We start from the raw sequence: 21,013 nt of genomic DNA, 5'->3' as shown, positions 1-21,013 counted from the left end.
AACAGCGGGTGTGCTTGAACGAAGCTTGTCCGACAAATTATCTTCTCTTCTCGCGGTGCGATGCCAGCCGAGTTGAGCGCCCTGCCGTTACATTCGATATTTGACACAACCTTCTGAACACATTCCACCACATTGAGTTGCGCAGCAGCGCGGGGCACGGCGGCTTTGAGAATGCATCTGAACTTTTTGAAATGTCATGTTGTGGAATACAGAGGATATATTAAATATATATATACTGTATATATAGAAAGCACAAGACGAGTGGATGAACAGTGACTGTTTTGTGTGTTTCAGGGTGCTGTAGGTAACAGATAAGAAACAAACACAGTTGCCAGTTTGTGTTTGTTGTAAAGGCAGTGATTTCTTTGTTTGGATTAGCAACAGTTCAGCAAAATCTACACTTTTACCTCCTTCTAGTCCTTCTAGTAAACTTTGTTCAACAAAACAAATAATGGAAAGTTTGCCAAGTTTTGATTTTAAGGATGACTTCGGTTCAACCTGGACTCTATTTTCCACTTGTTACATGCACAGGGTCTTTTCAAAATAATATATATGTTCCCATTATTCACTTGGAGACAAAAACATGGGGAAAAATGGGTTGAAGAATAAGCATGAGCAAAGTTAGTAGCACTATCATATCACATCAATAGCAAAATGCAATACATTTCAAACAATGAATTGTTGAAACACAATATGATTGACTGGCAGGAGCAAAAAAATGTCCAAATCAACAAGTCCCATAGTTTCATATTCACTCTTAAAATATTATTTTGACACGAAAAAACAAATATCTGAACAATTCCACTTTTCAATGTGTTTTCAGTTGTCACAGGTGTAAATATATATGAAAGACTTGTTATGATGGACATTTTTTTATCAGGCGCCGCAGAAAACCACGGGCAGACGAAACAACAGTTGTGCAGCCATAAACAGACAGATGGACGTTTGGCGTGGAGTGTTAGCGCTGTGAGACACGGACCTGATCAGTAACACGCCTCCTCTTTTGCTCAGGCGACTTGACATACGCTGCCTGGGTGTAGGCATAGCTTTTATAGCGAGGCTGAGGGGAGGGAGTCCGCACGCTGCCCTGAGCGACACTCACTGTGATCTGAGAGAGAGAGATGGAACAGGACAGGGGAAGAGGGAGATAGAGTTGGCAGGAGAGGCCAGAAAAAGAGAGGAAGATAGAAAAAAAAGAGAGCCGGAAGGATGCAAAACAGAGCGAATAAGAAAAAAAAAGATCCGAAAGCCAAATTATGCAGAGGAAGAAGAAGCAAAAAAATGAAGTGACAGAGTGGAAACGGGGAGCAAAGCATGATGAGAAATGAAGATGAGAGATGAGAGAAAAGCAGAAAACAGGAGAAAAAAAAAAAAAGAAAAAAAAGAATAGAAACATGAATAATCACACATAAGCAGTTTCCATCCAAATGTCAAGCTAATTTTAGGTGAACTTTCGAAACGGCATGAATAACAAATAAAATAGATTTTTTTTTTTTTTTGCTTTTCCATCACCAGAGTGTCGAAAAACACATTTACAAGAAAAATGGAAAAGTCTCGAAAATCTATATTGGGCAAGTTATTTACTTGCGTTTCAGCAAACGTTATAAGTCCTGCCACCTTATAGAGTTCATGAAATATGTGGTGGACTCCAATGGACTGTTATCAGACTGAAACATTTACTTCAACTAATTCCTTTAGAAAAAACGTACTTGAGACTTTGTAACCTTACAAAGAAGAAACACACTACAAAGCGTCATTGGATGGAAACCTGGCCACAGATAATGCAGACATGAGAGAGGACAGAGGAAGATGGAGAGAGAACAGATGTGTTATGCAGAAGCTGAACAGGCAGTGTGGCGCACAGTCAAAGCTGGTGTTGTTGAACAGCCCATTGCTGTTGTGTTTAGCATCAGCATCCTGTTTCACTCACACCCTGGCGCAATGCTCCAAAACTAGCAGCTCTGGCTAGCAAGCTAGCACTGTTGAACCGCAGTCCTCAGCATCGTTTTATTGGTTAGCAAGTAAATTACTGATTTTTTAGCTTCATTACAAGTTTTCATTGAGGGTTTTTTATAAGAACACTGAAATAAATCAACATTTTGTGGCAAATTTTTGTGTTTCTCTCCTTTCTTTGTTGGATGTAGCTAGCTAGGTGGCTAGCTTGCTACCGTATGCTAACAATAAGTAGACAGTTTCTCCAAGTGGCAGAAACGACTTTATAACAGGGTGGAAAAAATAGTATTTAGTTATTAAGTATTTAAAATTTGTTTTTGTTTCTTGCACATAAATGTGTTATTATTGTAACAGACTGTCTCATGTTTGTCGTTTTGGTGTTGAAGATGATATGTCCCTTGAGGGTTACCGTAGAGAAGGTGCAGCTCCCGCCTCTGGTCGAAGGGGGGAAACAAAAATAAAAGAGAGTAGCCGTGGGCTGAACAAGATGTCTGGTCTCCCGACTCAATTTATTACTATTTGATAAGTGCCCTCATACACGAACCCAGGACACTCGGTCACATCATTAATTTATCATTAATTGGTGTTTATTACCTCTGGACAGAGCCAGACTAGCTGTTTCCATTCTTTATACAAATCTTAACTAACTTAATCAACTATTAGGTCTAGCTCTATATTTTCCAGTCATGAGACCTATCTAACTTAACTCTCCCAAAAAAAAAAAAATGCCAACAACTTCAAAACAAGTCCCAGAACGTTTAATTATTCTGTTAATGGCGATGGCTGAGCCGGCGGCTAGCACCAAGTGCTAACACGGAAACAATGGCAACATCTTGAAAGAACCAACAGTGTTACCTGAGTGGGGGACAGGAGGGTGGGTGCTACGCTTCAACGACGACGCCGTGGGTCAGGACGGGGCTATCGAATAAAGGCAAATCACTGTCAAAATCCGAGAGCGCAAACGAGACCCGCGCGTGCAAATCAAACAGCCGCGCACGTATATTACTACGCGAGCGCTTTCACATCATATATATATATATATATATATATATATATATATATATATATATATATATATATATATATATATATATCGGTGATTTGCCTTCATAGATTAGCTAGCAAACTCGCATGCACTAACATGCACACGGACTGACTACGTAAACACTACGTAACAAAGCACGTACATACAAGTAATTAAAAACTATTACATTATATTAAGACAATGTCGGACTCCTTTGCTCCTGCCATATCTACCCACCTAAACCCCGCATAAAGACACTGCGGTCAAGTCAGCAGACACTCAGATCTCCGTGGTCAACTCAGCAGACACTTAAATTGTAGTGCACATATACGCTGAAACTTACGGTAAACGGCACAGATCGGGAGCGAGCGAAGAACTTTGCAAAGTTAGCGGAAAGATTAACGTGAGACAACTTCCGGTTTTCTACAGACGAATATCCGGTTTTCAGAATAAGATGGCAACAAAGTATACATATTGCATAATGAAATGAGATTAAATGAATTATATTCACAGTATAAAACATGCTACCTGCATCTCCTGAGTTAAAGGGAAAATACACCTAAATTGTGCGTAAAGTGTCTTTATTCTTTGATTTGAGGGTTGCTGGAAGTTAATAATACCTGACTGACGGTCAATTAAGATATTTTACGAAGCAAAAACTCTGAACTGAATTTGTATCTTCAAATGGCACATTTTTTAAATGTTTAAGGTGCTATAAAAATGTTTTTCTCAATAATTCCACACAACGACTAATGCATATATGTTCAGGACAAAAATGGGTAATATCACAATATTTAAGGTGCTACAAAAATATTTTTCTCAATAATTCCAGACAATGACTGACATGTATGTGTCAGTCATTGTTGGACATCGTTGACTCCACCCATACTGAAAATTAGACATTTTTACTGTACCAATTAAGAGATATTTCAAATTAAAACTCATACATTTGAATCGAGAAAATATCTAATAAATAGATATTTGAAGTGTAATAAAAACAGTTTTCTCAATAAGTCCAGACAATGACTGATATACATGTGTTGAGGACGTCGTTGACTCCACCCACACTGAAAAGTAGACATTTTTACTGTCCCAATTAAGAGATATTTCAAATTAAAACTCATACATTTGAATTGAGAAAATATCTAATAAATGGATATTTGAAGTGTAATAAAAACAGTTTTCTCAATAAGTCCAGACAATGACTGACATGTATGTGTTGAGGACATCGTTGACTCCACCCAAACTGAAAATTAGACATTTTTACTGTCCCAATTAGGAGATATTTCAAATTAAAACTCATACATTTGAACCAAGAAAAAGTATAATAAATGGATATTTGAAGTGTAATAAAAAGTTTTTTCTCAATAAGTCCAGACAATGACTGATATGTATGTGTTGAGGACGTCGTTGACTCCACCCATACTGAATATTAGACATTTTTACTGTCCCAATTAAGAGATATTTCAAATTAAAACTCATACATTTGAATTGAGAAAATATCTAATAAATGGATATTTGAAGTGTAATAAAAAGTTTTTTCTCAATAAGTCCAGACAATGACTGATATGTATGTGTTGAGGACGTCGTTGACTCCACCCATACTGAATATTAGACATTTTTACTGTCCCAATTAGGAGATATTTCAAATTAAAACTCATACATTTGAACCGAGAAAATATACACACAAGGTGATATATTTCGAGTGTTTATTTCTTTTAATGTTGATGATTATGGCTTACAGCTAATAAAAACCCCAAATTCTGTATCTCAGAAAATTAGATATTACATAAGACCGATTAAAAAAGGATTTTTAATATAGAAATGTTGGCCTACTGAAAAGTATGTCCATGTACAGTATACAGTATGCACTCAATACTTGGTCGAGGCTCCTTTTGCATGAATTACTGCATCAATGCGGCGTGGCACGGAGGCGATGAGACTGGCACTGCTGAGGTGTTATGGAAGCCCAGGTTGCTTTGATAGCGGCCTTCAGCTCGTCTGCATTGTTGGGTCTGATGTCTCTCATCTTCCTCTTGACAATACCCCATAGATTCTCTCTGAGGTTTAGGTCAGGCGAGTTTGCTGGCCAATCAAGCACAGTGATACCGTGGTCATTAAACCATGTATTGGTGCTTTTGGCAGTGTGGGCAGGTGCCAAGTCCTGCTGGAAAATGAAATCAGCATCTCCATAAAGCTTGTCAGCAGAGGGAAGCATGAAGTGCTCTAAAATGTCCTGGTAGAAGGCTGCACTGACTTTGGACTTGATAAAACACAGTGGACCAACACCAGCAGATGACATGGCTCCCCAAATCATCACTGACTGTGGAAACTTCACACTGGACCTCAAGACACTTGGATTGTGTGCCTCTCCACTCTGCCTCCAGACTCTGGACCTTGATTTCCAAATTAAATGCAAAATTGACTTTCATCTGAAAAGAGGACTTTGGACCACTGAGCAACAGTCCAGTCCTTTTTCTCCTTAGTCCAGGTAACTTAGCCCAGGTAAGACACTTCTTACGTCTCTGGTTCAGGAGTAGCTTGACACAAGGAATGCGACAGTTGTAGCCCATGTCCTGGATACGTCTGTGTGTGGTGGCTCTTGAAGCACTGACTCCAGCTGCAGTTCACTCCTTGTGATTCTCAACCAAATTCTTGAATGACCTAAACCTCAGAGAGAATCTATGGGGTATTGTCAAGAGGAAGATGAGAGACATCAGACCCAACAATGCAGATGAGCTGAAGGCCCCTATCAAAGCAACCTGGGCTTCCATAACACCTCAGCAGGACCACAGTCGCATCGCCTCCGTGCCACGCCGCATTGATGCAGTAATTCATGCAAAAGGTGCCCCGACCAAGTATTGAGTGCATACTTTATACTGTACATAGACATACTTTTCAGTAGGCCAACATTTCTGTATTAAAAAACCTTTTTTAAATTGGTCTTATGTAATATTCAAATTTTCTGAGATACAGAATTTGGGTTTTTTATTAGCTGTAAGCCATAATCATCAACATTAAAAGAAATAAACACTCGAAATATATCACCTTGTGTGTATATTTTCTCGGTTCAAATGTATGAGTTTTAATTTGAAATATCTCCTAATTGGGACAGTAAAAATGTCTAATTTTCAGTTTGGGTGGAGTCAACGATGTCCTCAACACATACATATCAGTCATTGTCTGGACTTATTGAGAAAAAACTTTTTATTACACTTCAAATATCCATTTATTATACTTTTTCTCGGTTCAAATGTATGAGTTTTAATTTGAAATATCTCTTAATTGGTACAGTAAAAATGTCTAATTTTCAGTGTGGTTGGAGTCAACGACGTCCTCAACACATACATATCAGTCATTGTCTGGACTTATTGAGAAAAAACTTTTTATTACACTTCAAATATCCATTTATTATACTTTTTCTTGGTTCAAATGTATGAGTTTTAATTTGAAATATCTCTTAATTGGGACAGTAAAAATGTCAAATTTTCAGTTTGGGTGGAGTCAACGACGTCCTCAACACATGTACATCAGTCATTGTCTGGACTTTTTGAGAAAAAACTTTTTATTACACTTCAAATATCCATTTATTATACTTTTTCTCAATTCAAATGTATGAGTTTTAATTTGAAATATCTCTTAATTGGGACAGTAAAAATGTCTAATATTCAGTATGGGTGGAGTCAACGATGTCCTCAACACATACATATCAGTCATTGTCTGGACTTATTGAGAAAACTGTTTTTATTACACTTCAAATATCCATTTATTAGATATTTTCTCAATTCAAATGTATGAGTTTTAATTTGAAATATCTCTTAATTGGGACAGTAAAAATGTCTAATTTTCAGTGTGGGTGGAGTCAACGACGTCCTCAACACATACATGTCAGTCATTGTCTGGACTTATTGAGAAAACTGTTTTTATTACACTTCAAATATCCATTTATTATACTTTTTCTTGGTTCAAATGTATGAGTTTTAATTTGAAATATCTCTTAATTGGGACAGTAAAAATGTCTAATTTTCAGTTTGGGTGGAGTCAACGACGTCCTCAACACATGTACATCAGTCATTGTCTGGACTTTTTGAGAAAAAACTTTTTATTACACTTCAAATATCCATTTATTATACTTTTTCTCAATTCAAATGTATGAGTTTTAATTTGAAATATCTCTTAATTGGGACAGTAAAAATGTCTAATATTCAGTATGGGTGGAGTCAACGATGTCCTCAACACATACATATCAGTCATTGTCTGGACTTATTGAGAAAACTGTTTTTATTACACTTCAAATATCCATTTATTAGATATTTTCTCAATTCAAATGTATGAGTTTTAATTTGAAATATCTCTTAATTGGGACAGTAAAAATGTCTAATTTTCAGTGTGGGTGGAGTCAACGACGTCCTCAACACATACATGTCAGTCATTGTCTGGACTTATTGAGAAAACTGTTTTTATTACACTTCAAATATCCATTTATTATACTTTTTCTTGGTTCAAATGTATGAGTTTTAATTTGAAATATCTCTTAATTGGGACAGTAAAAATGTCTAATTTTCAGTATGGGTGGAGTCAACGATGTCCTCAACACATGTATATCAGTTATTGTCTGGACTTATTGAGAAAACTGTTTTTATTACACTTCAAACATCCATTTATTAGATATTTTCTCAATTCAAATGTATGAGTTTTACTTTGAAATATCTCTTAATTGGTACAGTAAAAGTGTCAAATTTTCTCTATGGGTGGAGTCAACGATGCCTTGATTACATATACATCAGTCATTGTATGGAATTATTGAGAAAAATATTTTTGTAGCAGCTCAAATATTGTGATATTAGCCTTTTTTTTGTCCTGAACATATATGCATTAGTCATTGTGGGGAATTATTGAGAAAAACATTTTCATAGCACCTTAAAAACTTCAGAAATTTGCCATTTGAAGATATAAATTCAGTTCAGAGTTTTTGCTTCGTAAAACATCTTAATTGACTGTCAGTCAGGTATTATTAATTTCCAGCAACCCTCAAATCAAAGAATAAATACACTTTACGCACAATTTAGGCGTATTTTCCCTTTAACTCACGAGATGATGGTATCATTTTTTATACTTATTGGAATATAATTAATTTAATCTCATTTCATTATGCAATATGTATACTTTGTTGGCATCTTATTTTGAAAACCGGATGTTCGTCTGTAGAAAACCGGAAGTTTTCACGTTAATATTTCCGCTAACTTTGCAAAATCTTTCGCTCGCTCCCGTCCTGTGCCGTTTGGTTGCGTTTACCGTAAGTTTCAGCGTATAGGTGCACTACAATTTAAGTGTCTGCTGAGTTGACCACGGAGATCTGAGTGTCTGCTGACTTGACCGCAGTCATAAAGACTGTCTGCCCCCACTTGAATTAATTCAAACAAAAACAGAAAAGTTATACAAAATAACCACACAAAAGCCACCAGCACAACAGTGCAACAAAAATATTTAACAAAATATAACAAATTAAATGTGTGCCCTCTGTTATTTAAAGCTATTCTAGTAAATTATTTAATATCAGATAATTGTATTGATTTATTGCATCTTACTGAAACCTGGCTGTGTCATGACGAATATGTCATCCTAAATGAATCCATATGAAGTCATATGAATACTGGCACCGGCCGAGCAGGTGGAGTAGCACCCATCTTTGACTCAAGCCTCAATCAACCCTACACCTATAGTATATTATAGGTGTATTTATGCTATTATTAGTGCTCCTACTGCTATTACTACTCTACTCTCATTATACTGTATGTATCATTTCTGTCATATGGATTGACTGTTGTCAAGCACTGTACTTTTGCTCTGGTTTTTCCTCTAGTTTATGCTCTTAGATGCTTGTGTAAACAAGGAGATGAACTTATGACTTCTGGTGACTAGTAGTTCTCTTGAATACCTATGTTGAATACACTTATTGTAAGTCACTTTGGATAAAAGCATCTGCTAAATGACTGTAATGTAATGTAATAATGTAATGTATTTATTTATTTAGTTGTTCATTTCGACAGAGGATGTCGTATGCTGTACAGATTGTAAAGCCCTCTGTGGAAAATGTGTAATTTGGGCTATACAAATAAGATGTATGAATATTAATCATATGCAGTAGTACAGTAAGTAAAAGTAGTCTACTTTGACATTTGGACCGGGGTCAGCTGGGACCGCAGTGCTGCAGCTTTTGGCCATAGTGGGAGGGAAAACAATATTCACCAGAAGTGTAGGTGTGCTCCACACTAAATCACTCACACTGCGGTGTGGAATGCATTATTTATATTTGAGTGGTAATCTGCGCATTCTTTACAAATGTTTGACGTGCAAAATTAAAAATGTACAAGATGGCTTGTTGAAATCAGTTCACTAATGAGTCATTAAGTGTGGGATGAACACAGTTTTGAAGTTATGAAGCCTCTTGGATACGGCTCACAGTCACGTACAGCTATTGTACTGTACATGGTTTGGATGGGAATTTCAGTCCTGCCTTTTCATGTATATTAAAAGACACTCTATGGCCAAAAGTATGTCAACACAAACTTAAATCCATATGTGATCTCTCTCTGTCCACATACTTTGGGCTTTTGGCCCAGTTGTGTGCACAGTTCAGGATTTTACCTTTATAATCACACAGAACAGGTGTCACCTTTTCAAACAGCTGAGCTCGGTTTGAGCTTTTATTTTGGTGGGACAAGAAACATTTTAATTGATGACTGATTTCCCCGCTTGCTTGACATTCCCAAGCTGCCTTTTCTACGACGGAGTGTATCGCTAAAAACCTACTCAACCGTTCCACCACAGACATCGTAAAAGTTTAATCTCTCGCCGTCTCTGCACTTACTCTCCCGCTATCAATCTCCTCCTTCACCTCCATCAACTGTCTCTCTCCACTCCTCTCTGTCTTCTCCTCTCTCTTCACCCGTCTTCAACTCTCCGTCTGTCTTCCCTGTTCTGTTCTCCCCTTTCTCTCTTTCAAGGTGGATTAGGTGTGTTTTCTGCTGCAAAGAGCAGACAGCCAGAGGCAACCCGGACCTTGATCAAACCCTTCCTGGTAAATTACTCCTTGCGTTTGTTTTCACCCGCTCCGAGCACCAGACGGGTGTTGTTTTTTTGCTGTGTCAGGACACCTCAGATAATGTCACAGAAAAGCTGAGTTTGTCTAGTTTTAAGCATATGCCTCAAACTTTGGATTTTGTCTTTTCTTTTCTACTTTGCTTCCACAAAAAGCTCTATTCCTCCCTGAGTCCCAGGTGGTGGTGTTGATGTAAGGAGGTGGTGACAGCACCGCTTTGATGATGACAGATGAGGGAGGAGGCAGATAATAGCCGCTGTCAGTAACTTTGTTTCTTTCCTCTCGTCTTTCCTCCCCGTCTCTCGTTTTATTGCCACCTGACTTGTTCTTGGCACTCTATATTTGCCTGCTCCATCTCACTCTACATTCCCGCCCTCTATCTTTCTGTACGTCTTTCTAAATCTTTACACCTACCCCACTTCCTCTCTCATCTTTCTCTCTAAATCTACGCCTCTCCGTCTGTCTGATTCCCAGAAGGAAAAGGCCTGCAGTTTTTCTCTATTCTCAGAGAGCTGATGAAGGGGGGGGGGGGGGGGGGGGGGGTGATGTGGCCATTAAACAGAGTGAGATAATAATATTACCGCCCATTACTCAGTTACACAGTAACATGACACTGACCTCTTCTCAACTCGCCTCTAAAGGTCAGCGCAGCTGGATCTAATTTGTGACTTATTTTTCAGAGGTTTCGTCTCAATTTAGCAGTCAATTTTCATTCCGACGCTCTCAAATTTCAGACCGACTAAAAGAAAGAGATCGGTGATTGAAGTACTCCTCACTGGAAGGTGACTCGATCTACCAGCATGCTACCATCTACAATTTTAGGACCAGTCAAGCTGAAAGGTTATTATCTCGTGGCAGATAATTGTTTCGCCTCTCTATGCCAAAACTTCTACTGATATAATTTAAGTATTTACCATCAGTTTCACAGCGGTTTCTCATCTTAATCATGCCTTGTGATTAAAATGATTGGGATAATCTGCTCTCGGTTTGTGGTACCACTGAGAAACAAATATGCTCTCTAACTATTAATTTTCTAATTCATCATTAAAATGTGCTCTCATGTTTTTCTTTCTTCTTTTACAGCTTGTAGAGATGTAAAAATGAAGTGCCTCCTCAGTAATGCTGTTACCCGACCCTTCATTATTCAATTTATTCTCAAGAATTCTGTTCTTGGTGTTGCTGGCATACAGCGCTGACTGAAGACAACTCTGAGGGCGATTGAGAGCAGGGATCCTCCCCTCTGCTTCTTTCATCCCCCTTCAGTTTCACTCAAAATACTACAACAGAGAGGGTGCTGCTGGGAATTTCACAAGCCCACTTCGTCATCTTGATAAAGTTGCAGGTTGGCCAGATAGCGGAGGTTGATGCAAACTCATTTTGCAACTTGGTTAGATAATAAGTCATTTACTTGTGTAATATGCAATACAATAGAGTATCATTCGGTAGTGTGGGCGCTGCCACAACAACAAAGCAATGACATGTAAATATGAAGCTCTGAAGACCAAGTGAGTGTACATCGCTGAGCACAGACACAATGCATGCAGAGCAAAGGCTCATGGGAGATCAATGGCGGCGTCTTACTACCATCATGGTAACAGTAACACCAAATTGCCCAATGACAAGAATCACTGGAGCAAAGATGCAGCTATCACAACTCAACTAGTTCCCATGATACAACGGGACAGGATGCCGTGCCTCTATGACTATCTTGGGCTCATTAGTTTTGGTTACCTTTCCTTCCTTCCTTCCCTGTCCTTGGTTTGTTAGATGTTAATGCAGCAGAAGTTGGTGGAATTGGCCGAGAAGGGTCTAGCTGCAGAGCTCCAGGCTCGAGCCCACCTCCTCCGTTGGACCCTTTCTTTGCTTGGAGAAGTAAACTACGCGTAAACACAGTATGACATCAGTTCTTGAAGTAGTCACGGAATGCAATCTATTGGTTTTCGTGTACATGGACATGAATTGTCCATATTTTTCATGTCGCTCGGAACGACATTTTTTTCCGGGACAACATTATGTTAAAAACTAAAGTTAGGTTTAGGCAACAAAACCCGGTAAATAGGTTTACAAAAACTGTCACAAACGTTTGATTGTAAGTCCTGCGCTTGTTGGACCCATCACCCACCACCAAATGCTCTTTATGGATATTAAAATCTACGTCACTTGCTCCGACTGTCGCTTAGTCACGTGGATGCATTAAATCTGTGTGTCCACCACAATTACGGATCCTCGTTTACTTTCTATTGCCGTTGTTTTCGTCCTAAACTACACGTCCATAGATGTTCCACTTTAACACAATGGCTTTTCACCATGGGTCCGGGGGATGGAGCTCTGCAGCGGGACACTATTTAATTCGCCTGGCGACTCCACGGACCATTAGAAAATGTTGCAGTGGTGGGACAAAACACTAGGTCTTTACCTGCTGTGGATAAATGTCTATGGATGAGAAGTTCATTATTGATGTCTATAGGACATACAATTTGGATTAAAATTACTTGAAACTAATCTTACTATTTGAATAAATTCAGAAAAGGAAGTTGCCAAAGAAACCCAAACAATGAGCCACAGCAGTGTCACACGGCAGTAACAGCAACACTGTCAACAAACAGCGACGGCGTGGACAACATGTGTGTCTAACCTGCTGGGAGAAACGCTGCTGGGTCTGGATCTGGTAGTGCTCCTCTGACGTCACCCGGGGGACGCTGGCTGCGGACCCCCGCGGCAGCGTCTCCACCTCCTGGATGGCTTCCATGGAAACGCTTTGGGGAAGCACCTGGAAGAGTGACGTCACGTACATGATGACACTCTTCTTGTCAGGGTGAGGCACCGCCACATCTGAAGAGCAGGAAGTGAGACAAATAAAGTTCATTTCAAAATTCAAAGAGGAACCCTTTGAGATGAACTTTTTTGTTCTTAGGGGAGCCGAGGACACGGAATAAAGATACAATCACACAATGAAGAATGAAGAAAGTAAGAACAATGAAGAAAACAAATCACACACATCCTACACCTTAAGATCAGGCATTTGTTAGTCCTCCATGAGAGGGAACTGAAAATGTTGGTGTGCTGCTCTGACAAAACAAGACATCTGAAGATGTTGGAAGATTGTGAGAATTGTTAGTTGCAGCACTTGAAAACTAATCTTTCTTACTTTCAATGAGAGGGAGCTTGAAAATAAATGTAAGTATGTCACGGCCACTTATAAAAGCATCCAAGAGGCTGCAGGGTGATGCAGTCGATCTCTCAACTGCCAAAACAGTAATTTTTCTTTGTGCTCGTGAATAACCGCAGACCACCGTTCACTCTTTTTTATTTCCCATAGCAGCCATGTGTCAGCCCGTCTGCCCTGAAATCTCATGGCTAAATTAGGTCCGAGCGAAGTTCCCCGACAGGTGGAGGAGCGATATAACAGAGCAGTGGTTTCAGGAAGGGTGGCAAAAGAGCCTGCGGTCCGGCCAGACGGCCCCGGGGCAAAACTAATAGAGACGGATCACAGCGGAGCTGAGACACGGTGGACAAATGACCGCCAGAAGAGACAGAGAGAGGATGTAAGGGAAGAGGGTGAGCTGAGGGTGAGGAGGCCGGGAGCAGAAGGGGAGGAGAGAAAAAGACAGAGAAAAAGACAAGAGAGAGCTAATGAGCTGATGGTGGCGGGTGCGTTGACAGAGCGATGTGTAGAGTGTGGCTGGCTCGCCACTGTTCAGAATAATGAACAGGAGAAAGGAGGATGACGATGGAGAGGAAGAGACGGAGAGAAAAATAGCCGGATGCAAAGTAGCGAAAAATGTGTGTGTGATAAGACAGATATGTGTGTCAGCGATAGACAGATAAACACAGAGTCATAATTCTGGATGTAGAATACTGATTTATCAGCATCACAGAGAAATCTGAGGACGTTATTGTTTGTCTGAGGAAGACAAACGGCTCCGTAAATAACGCCGCCATCTGCAAATGTGCGTCCAAGTGTGTAGACATCCCTCACTTGTTTAGTCTGCTTGTGTTTTCTCATCTCATCATTTTTTCTCATCTCATCATCTCCATTTGAATCATTTCACCACAGCTACACGTGTGTGCGCACCTATGATGCTCTGCAGGTATCCAAGTGTGTGTTTGCATGTGTGGATATTTGTGTTTGGGCGTGTGAATGTTTTCTATAGTGTGTATGCGTGAGTGTTGCATATGTAAATGTATTTATGTGTGTGTATAAGCATGCCACACTGTGTATAGTGTCTGCATTTATATGAATTGATATGTGTGTGTGTTGCTTGCATGTTGCTTCAAGGACATCTTTGTTTGCCTCTCCTTGTGTGTGTGTGTGTGTGTGTGTGTGTGTGTATGTGTGTGTGTATGTTTTACAGTATATTTCCGGTTGCAGTGTAAGTGAAGTCTTTTGACTTGAAAGTACTTGATGCCATCCCTCAAGCCCAAAGATGAAAAAACATTATTATTATTATTATTAAAACTCAATCAACATTTTAAGCTATTCACTCCCAGCAAGTCCAACACTTAATTTGAAAAGAGCCATTGATGGAACCAATCCGACAGCAACCAAGTTGCAGGAGAGAACAACGAAGAACTAACTCTAAGTTACTAAGCTCCACAGCAAACAGCTTTTTATTACGTTTCAAAATATCGTGGGGTGATGTCTACCAGAGCAGATAATGATGTCTCTAATGAAGTCACTCTGCACCGCCCTCGTAGGAGCCGTTTCGATGGCCATTGAGAGGCCACCGAAATGCTCCCAGTCTCGGATCCTGCACCTTTAATAGAAACTCAAAGTTTTGGACCTCACCACCCCATGGTGCTACACCTAACTGAGTCAGAAGAACACAAAAATATTCATCACTACAATATGATTTGAACAATTTGTTTACAGCTTTGGTGATAATCCCTCCTCTAAAAAGTCATGCCCACAAGTGATTTAACTCAAAGAAGAAAAGGACATGAAGTGAACATGGTTGACGTTTAAGATTACACCAGAGTATCCATAAAAAAAAAAAAGTTAAACTGCAGTTGACATCTTCACTAAGATTTGCACAAACCGCAGACAAACCCAATTTGAAATTCTTTCACAGCATAAGACTGTTTAAAAAGCCCAGGTGGGGGGTTAATAGTGTTTTGAGCATCGGTGCACAGCCTGCTACTGATACACGTTCACCCCACTTGCTCAAAACTTGTGATTGTTTGTTGTAAGATCAATGGAAATTCATTTCAAGGATTAAGCGAGCTGCGAGGGATTACAACATTCCCTGTCGCGCTGGCTCAGAGTCGAAACACAGCGCTCTCAATGGAGGGGATTAAGGAGGAATACTGCTCAATTACTGCATTCACATACGACACACGGTTCAACAAGCCTTTCTGCCAAAACTGCTGTACATAAGATGTTCACATTTGGGATGTAAATTAGTTTAGTTTCAAAAAGTTATGGAACTATGCATCTGTGGCGTGGCCAACCGCCGGACCTTCTCAGAGGTTTGTCAGACAGAACCAGTTTGGGGCAACTGTGAGTCAGAAGGTAGAGCAAGTCGTCCCTCAATCAGACGATTGGCCGTTCAATCCCCGACTCCCTGTCGATGTGTCCTTGGGCAAGACACTTAACCCCAATTGCTCCTGTGTGAATGCTGAGATAGTCCCGATGGGCATGTGGCACGGTAGCCGTCAGGGTATGAATAGGTGTGAAATGTTGAATTTAGTTTGAGTGGTCGGACGCCTAGAAAGGCGCTATAGAGGTACAAGTCCATTGTCCATGAGCATTTACAATCGAGGCCGTCACAAAAAGTCCATTACATGTATGTGGTGAGATTTTGAGAAAATGGATAAAAAGAAAAGAAAAGACAATTAAAAGAATAATTGTTATGAAGAAGTTTGTCCTCCTACGAGGGTGAAGATTAAAAAAAAATCTTTTTTGCTACATATAAAATATTAGGACAATTTTGATACACAACTTGCACTAACTGACTTTCTCAATATCTAGTTATATTATAATAGGCAATATCACTTATCATTTATTTTGTGATAAGTGTAGTGAAACATAGAGCCTATGTTTGCTATACCCAGGTCAGCTTCACTCACTTTACCCCCGCCTGACAGTTTGGAATAAGAGCCTGTTTACTGGTCTGAGGCCAGCAGCAGCCCTGGCAGTGATGGACACCCCGGATGTCAACAAATTCTGCGTGAATAAACTCCTCTGAGGCATCTCTGGTGTTATTTTGCACAAAATCAAAGGACTTTTCTTGCAGGTGGGAAGATGTTTGCCAACCTATCAGTCAGGTTGCACATCACTGATCAAGTCCTTCCACCAAGGTGACCTCAGTCATCACTATGGCAACACCCAATCACAGCATGGCACATCCTGTTCAACGGGGCTAATTAAGGTGTATGATTGGAAGGCGTACAAAATACGGTTAGAGCTGTAACTCACCTCGAATGTTCTTCTCTGGAATAATTGGTGTGTGTGTGTTCTTGCACTTGCTACATAGTGAGGATCTATGAGTTTTTAACCAACAGAGTGAGGACATTTTGGCCGGTCGTCACTTCTTTAAAGTCTTGTTTGAGGGTTCAGACTTGGTTGGGGTTAGACATTTGGTTGTGATGGTTAAGGTTAGGGTAAGGGGCCGTGGAATGCATTATGTCAATGAGGGTCCCCCAAAAGGATGAAAGTACTGGGATGTGTGTGTTAGTTACCCTCAACGTCCAGCAGTCTCTCTATCCCCAGGTGTTGTTGTGCCTTATTAAAGGCGTGTTCCAGTCTGTCGATCGCAGTCGTCTTCTTCTCCACTGAGCTCCAATCAAAAAGCTCAGGTCTGCAGAGGCAAAGGGGAAATAAACAAGGATCACGTACCCACTGCATCCTAAAATAGAGGAACACCCCAAGTATTTACTAGATCATGTCCCCGGTTGATCGTTTTCTTAGTTGCCCTCTGCAAGTTTTTCAGGATGTGTTGAATAAAAGGAGACAAAGAGCATTCTCTAAAGTAAAAGGGCTGACGTTGAAGTAATAAAAAAGTTTTTAATGTTCTTATTATATAGCCGAGATTCATTTTCTTAAAAGTGAAATACACTGTAATTAACTCACTTCAGCTGAGGCAGTCAGGTTTATTTTTGGAACAGCTTTCCAAGTCAGCAACCATGTATGATTCTTAGCTGCACACAGTCTCCAGTCAACAGCCATAAAAAATCAAAACGGTACGATTCTGTTATTTAATTGGAACATTTGCTCCGTGAAATCTGCTGAAGCTCCACCATCAGTAAACAGAATGCGTTGTTGGCATGAGCGAAGTGATCTGCAGGGTGATGGCTTCAGTGTGTGTGTGATCTCCCACTCTGTATTCCTGTAAGGACACTGCAAACAGATGTCCATGCCAGCTTACCATGATTTGATTCATTAATACATGAGTCCAGGCCTGAGACCTAAACTCTCATGGGTATCCATGGAGGCAGATTGACATTGTTTCACCTCTACAAAGCCGTGCGTCCATCCATTGATTGGGCTTTCATCCATTAACTGATTTATTTACTTATTTGTTCATTCACTACTTAATTTAGTGCAGCTTTTCTATATAATATCAGGACTTCACTGCACTAGATATGTAATTATTCTATATACACAGCATAGAGGCTCACTGGCTGGAGTACAAGCTTTTTAATTAAATGTCTGCAGAATAACTGATTAGGTTTAAAGTAAGACCACATCATTCTTTTGGTTGGCTTCCTGTAGCAGTGCATCACTAATAGCTGGCTGATACTACCTGACATATTCTTTTTCCCTTTCACCCTTTCTATTTTTCCCCTCAGTGATAATTGGCTGATTTTCCACCTCTCTGTTTATCTATTTAATAAAATATGTGAACAAGACCAGAATAAAGGCAGCCAAATAAATCTCCCTCCGTACCACTTTGAGATTCCACTCCTTTGTGTCTATTGCTATATTTTCTTTCTATTTCTCTCTCTGCTAACACACACACACACACAACCCATTTTACAGTACCTGTGGCTGTGGATGAGGGCATTGAAGGCCAATCCATCATTCCAGCTGCTGGAGAAGTTAACCACATTGACCTGAGGACAGAGATAATGGATATAAAAAGGCTAACCTGTGAAAGCAGTATGACACCCACTTTTGAAATGCTGTCACCCCAATACTGGTTTCCATTTTCAAAGATATACATTAGATTATATCTCTTCCCTCTCAAATTGCCAGTGTGAGCATTTAATACATGTGACAGAATACTATAGCTAACAATGGCTTTCAAATGCAATACATGAGCTCTGGAAGAACATGTACTGTGAAGAGAAGACGCATAAATTAACCAAAATCAGTCCTTATTTCTAACAACGACCATTGATTTTGGCGACTGATGTGAAGTCTCTCTCCATAAGATTTTACTCCTGGTTGCTGGCTAACATTGGTCAATTTATGTTGTTTAAATTTAAGTTAGTTGAAAATTGTAGACCCTGCTGTTTGCTTCTCTCAGAAATTGCTTTTCTGTTTTTCCAAATATTAGATGATATTTATTCAGGGAGTGCAGGTAGTGGCAGTGTGGGCTCCATGGTGGCTCGGACAGCTTGACGGAGTAGACATGGGGGGCAGGGCTTAGCGAAGGGTCAATTATTGCGGAAATAGACCACACTTTCAAGTTGTGCGCCTGGTACAATTTGGGGTGAAACAACTATTAAATGCCATATGCTATCTACACAGTGGCATATGATTTGTTGTGAGTCCTCTTAGCAGTTTAGCTTTGAGGCTTCAATACATACGAGAACAACTTAAGCCAAAGGAAACAGATTAAATGGAGAAAATAAAAAAACTACATGGCACTGTAGAAACCTGTACAAATATTGAATACTCCAAAGACATAATGCCAACCACTGAAATTTTAAGTTAATTGGATTCCTTTTTTCACCCCGAGCCTCATACATAGGGCTATAAAATGACAATCATCTCATGGCAGTAGTCCCAGATCTGGATCACCACCAAAAACCAATCCATTATTCCTTGGCCCAGAGCCTATCAGCCAATTTTCGTGGGAAATCTGTTCATGAGGAGTTTTAGATATCCACACAGATGACAGACAACTAGAAAAAAACATGAGGTCTTTGGCTCTGGTGAAACCCCTTTATACCACTAAAGAAGACTCATTAGACTTGAAGCCATTGCTTTTAAATGAAGAAAGACATTTGCTCGACATTTACATGGTCAGTTAATCAGACAACTCTTTTTTATGGCGTCACAGGACTACAGTTTCTTGAAAACCCAGGAGGGACTGCGGTAGAAGAGAACTACAGTAACGGTGGATCCAGTGTGACAGCCTGTGAATTGAGGATAAGATCGAGTGAAAAGTAAGGTAACAGACCTGAGGATACTGGCGCGTGTTCTCACGAACCCAACTCAGCAGAATCTTCTCAGTGTTGGTCTGCTGTAGGCCCGCCATCACATCCTTCATCACATCCTTTACCTGCAAACATATACAAAGTATAGCTGGTGTAAACAAATACACCCACATACTGACAGACTGAAATATCTCAGTAGCTATCTGATGGACTGCCATGATATATTTTGAAGACAAGCATTGTCCTAAGAGGCAAATTTAGTCTAGATATTCATGGTCCCTAGTAGATAAATCACAGTGACTACGGTGATTCTTTAACGTTTCCATTTGTTCAGGGAAATATCTTGACATCTATACACTAATAAGGGGTAGTAACGTTAGTAAAAAAAAAAAAAGTCGCAATGACTGGGGTGACGTCTTTCTACAATGCGTGTGCGTGTGACGGCCAAAACCAAAATAACCGGCAGCAACTGGCTGGGATCACTCCACGTACGCCGGAGAGTAAACCTGCCCCGAGCAACGCTAGAGCAGGGTTTTTATGCCCTCCCTGTTCCCGGACCAGGTGCTCTGCATCAGGTAATCTGCTCTCTAGGGACAGAGGGACAAAAGCATACTTGCAGTGATTAGAGACAGGGGCCGTCACAGTGCGTTCCAATGCCAGTGGTCCAAAGAAGTGTACGATTTTCTAGCCAGTAGTAGAGCTATTGGTCTGTCCGGTATGTACACAGTGTGTGCTCAAATTTGAGGCGAAGATGGTTCATATAGAACACACAGAGTGTCGTTTTTTAGTTAATTGAAAGGGGGCGATTAGGCTGCAAAATGCACCCAAATATTCCTTTTGAAATCCACCTGGAGAGAACAGACATGCACAGTTAGCTACTGTTAGCAGATACCATCAAACACACCCACTCTCTCTCTTGCTCATACGCTTGCACACATACACACACACACGTACAAAGATCTCTCCTGATAGACAGAATAACAGATTAAAACCCATGCTAATGTGACGCCCATCTATGTCACATTACCACAAAGCGGCATTTTTTAAAATATCCGCTGCTTTCGAGCAAAGTTTTGACGTGGCCCGTCATTGGATACTTTGCATATTCACACACACACACGGCAGCACAAAGACACTCGTGTGCACTCGAGCCTGTGCGCGGATATGGTTGCATCCTCACAAGCTGGATTTTTTTGGCAGTTGTGAGTGACAGTTTTGGAGCACTTGTTCAGGGCTCAGGGGGGGGGGGGGGGGGGGGAGAGAGAGAGAGCGAGAGAGAGATTATACTTTTCACTGCCCAGTTGAACATTGCTTATGCATATCTTACCCTCACCTTTCTATCGGCCACATGCACTCACACACACACACACACCACTCCTCTCTTCTTCTTTCTACCCCTCAGCAAATAACTCAACCCTCCTCTGCCTCAGTCTCCCTGCTTTCTACACTCCGACACACACACACACGCAGCTAGGCACTGCAGTGAGTTAGTAGAGCTCCGACGAATGAATGGAGGATGGAATGACAAAAAAAACTGAGTTGAAAGCCTCAAATCCAGTCAACAAATCAGTCAAAAAACTATCACAGCCACACACACACACACACAC

General features: G+C 40.2%; 1 protein-coding gene across 1 annotated transcript in view; it reads right to left on the bottom strand.

Annotated features, from left to right (window-relative positions):
• The window catches only part of dmd (dystrophin), a 128,379-nt gene extending 108,848 nt beyond the window's left edge, over nucleotides 1-19,531 (bottom strand). The window contains exons 1-5 of the mRNA XM_076095112.1: nucleotides 19,430-19,531; nucleotides 18,064-18,134; nucleotides 16,761-16,879; nucleotides 12,715-12,911; nucleotides 980-1,108 (exon numbers count right to left, since the gene is read on the bottom strand). Of these exons, the coding sequence (XP_075951227.1) occupies nucleotides 980-1,108; nucleotides 12,715-12,911; nucleotides 16,761-16,879; nucleotides 18,064-18,134; nucleotides 19,430-19,519 (606 nt within the window). The 5' untranslated portion in view covers nucleotides 19,520-19,531. The remainder of the gene's footprint in view (nucleotides 1-979; nucleotides 1,109-12,714; nucleotides 12,912-16,760; nucleotides 16,880-18,063; nucleotides 18,135-19,429) is intronic.
• Between the last annotated feature and the right edge of the window lie 1,482 nt (nucleotides 19,532-21,013).

Source organism: Anarhichas minor, unplaced genomic scaffold (genome assembly GCF_050575085.1).
Source record: "Anarhichas minor isolate MPS153535 unplaced genomic scaffold, ASM5057508v1 ptg000018l, whole genome shotgun sequence".
Taxonomy (NCBI): Eukaryota; Metazoa; Chordata; class Actinopteri; order Perciformes; family Anarhichadidae; genus Anarhichas; species Anarhichas minor.
The sequence above is the reverse complement of the archived record's forward strand: the minus strand, read 5'-3'. Positions and strand labels throughout refer to the sequence as shown.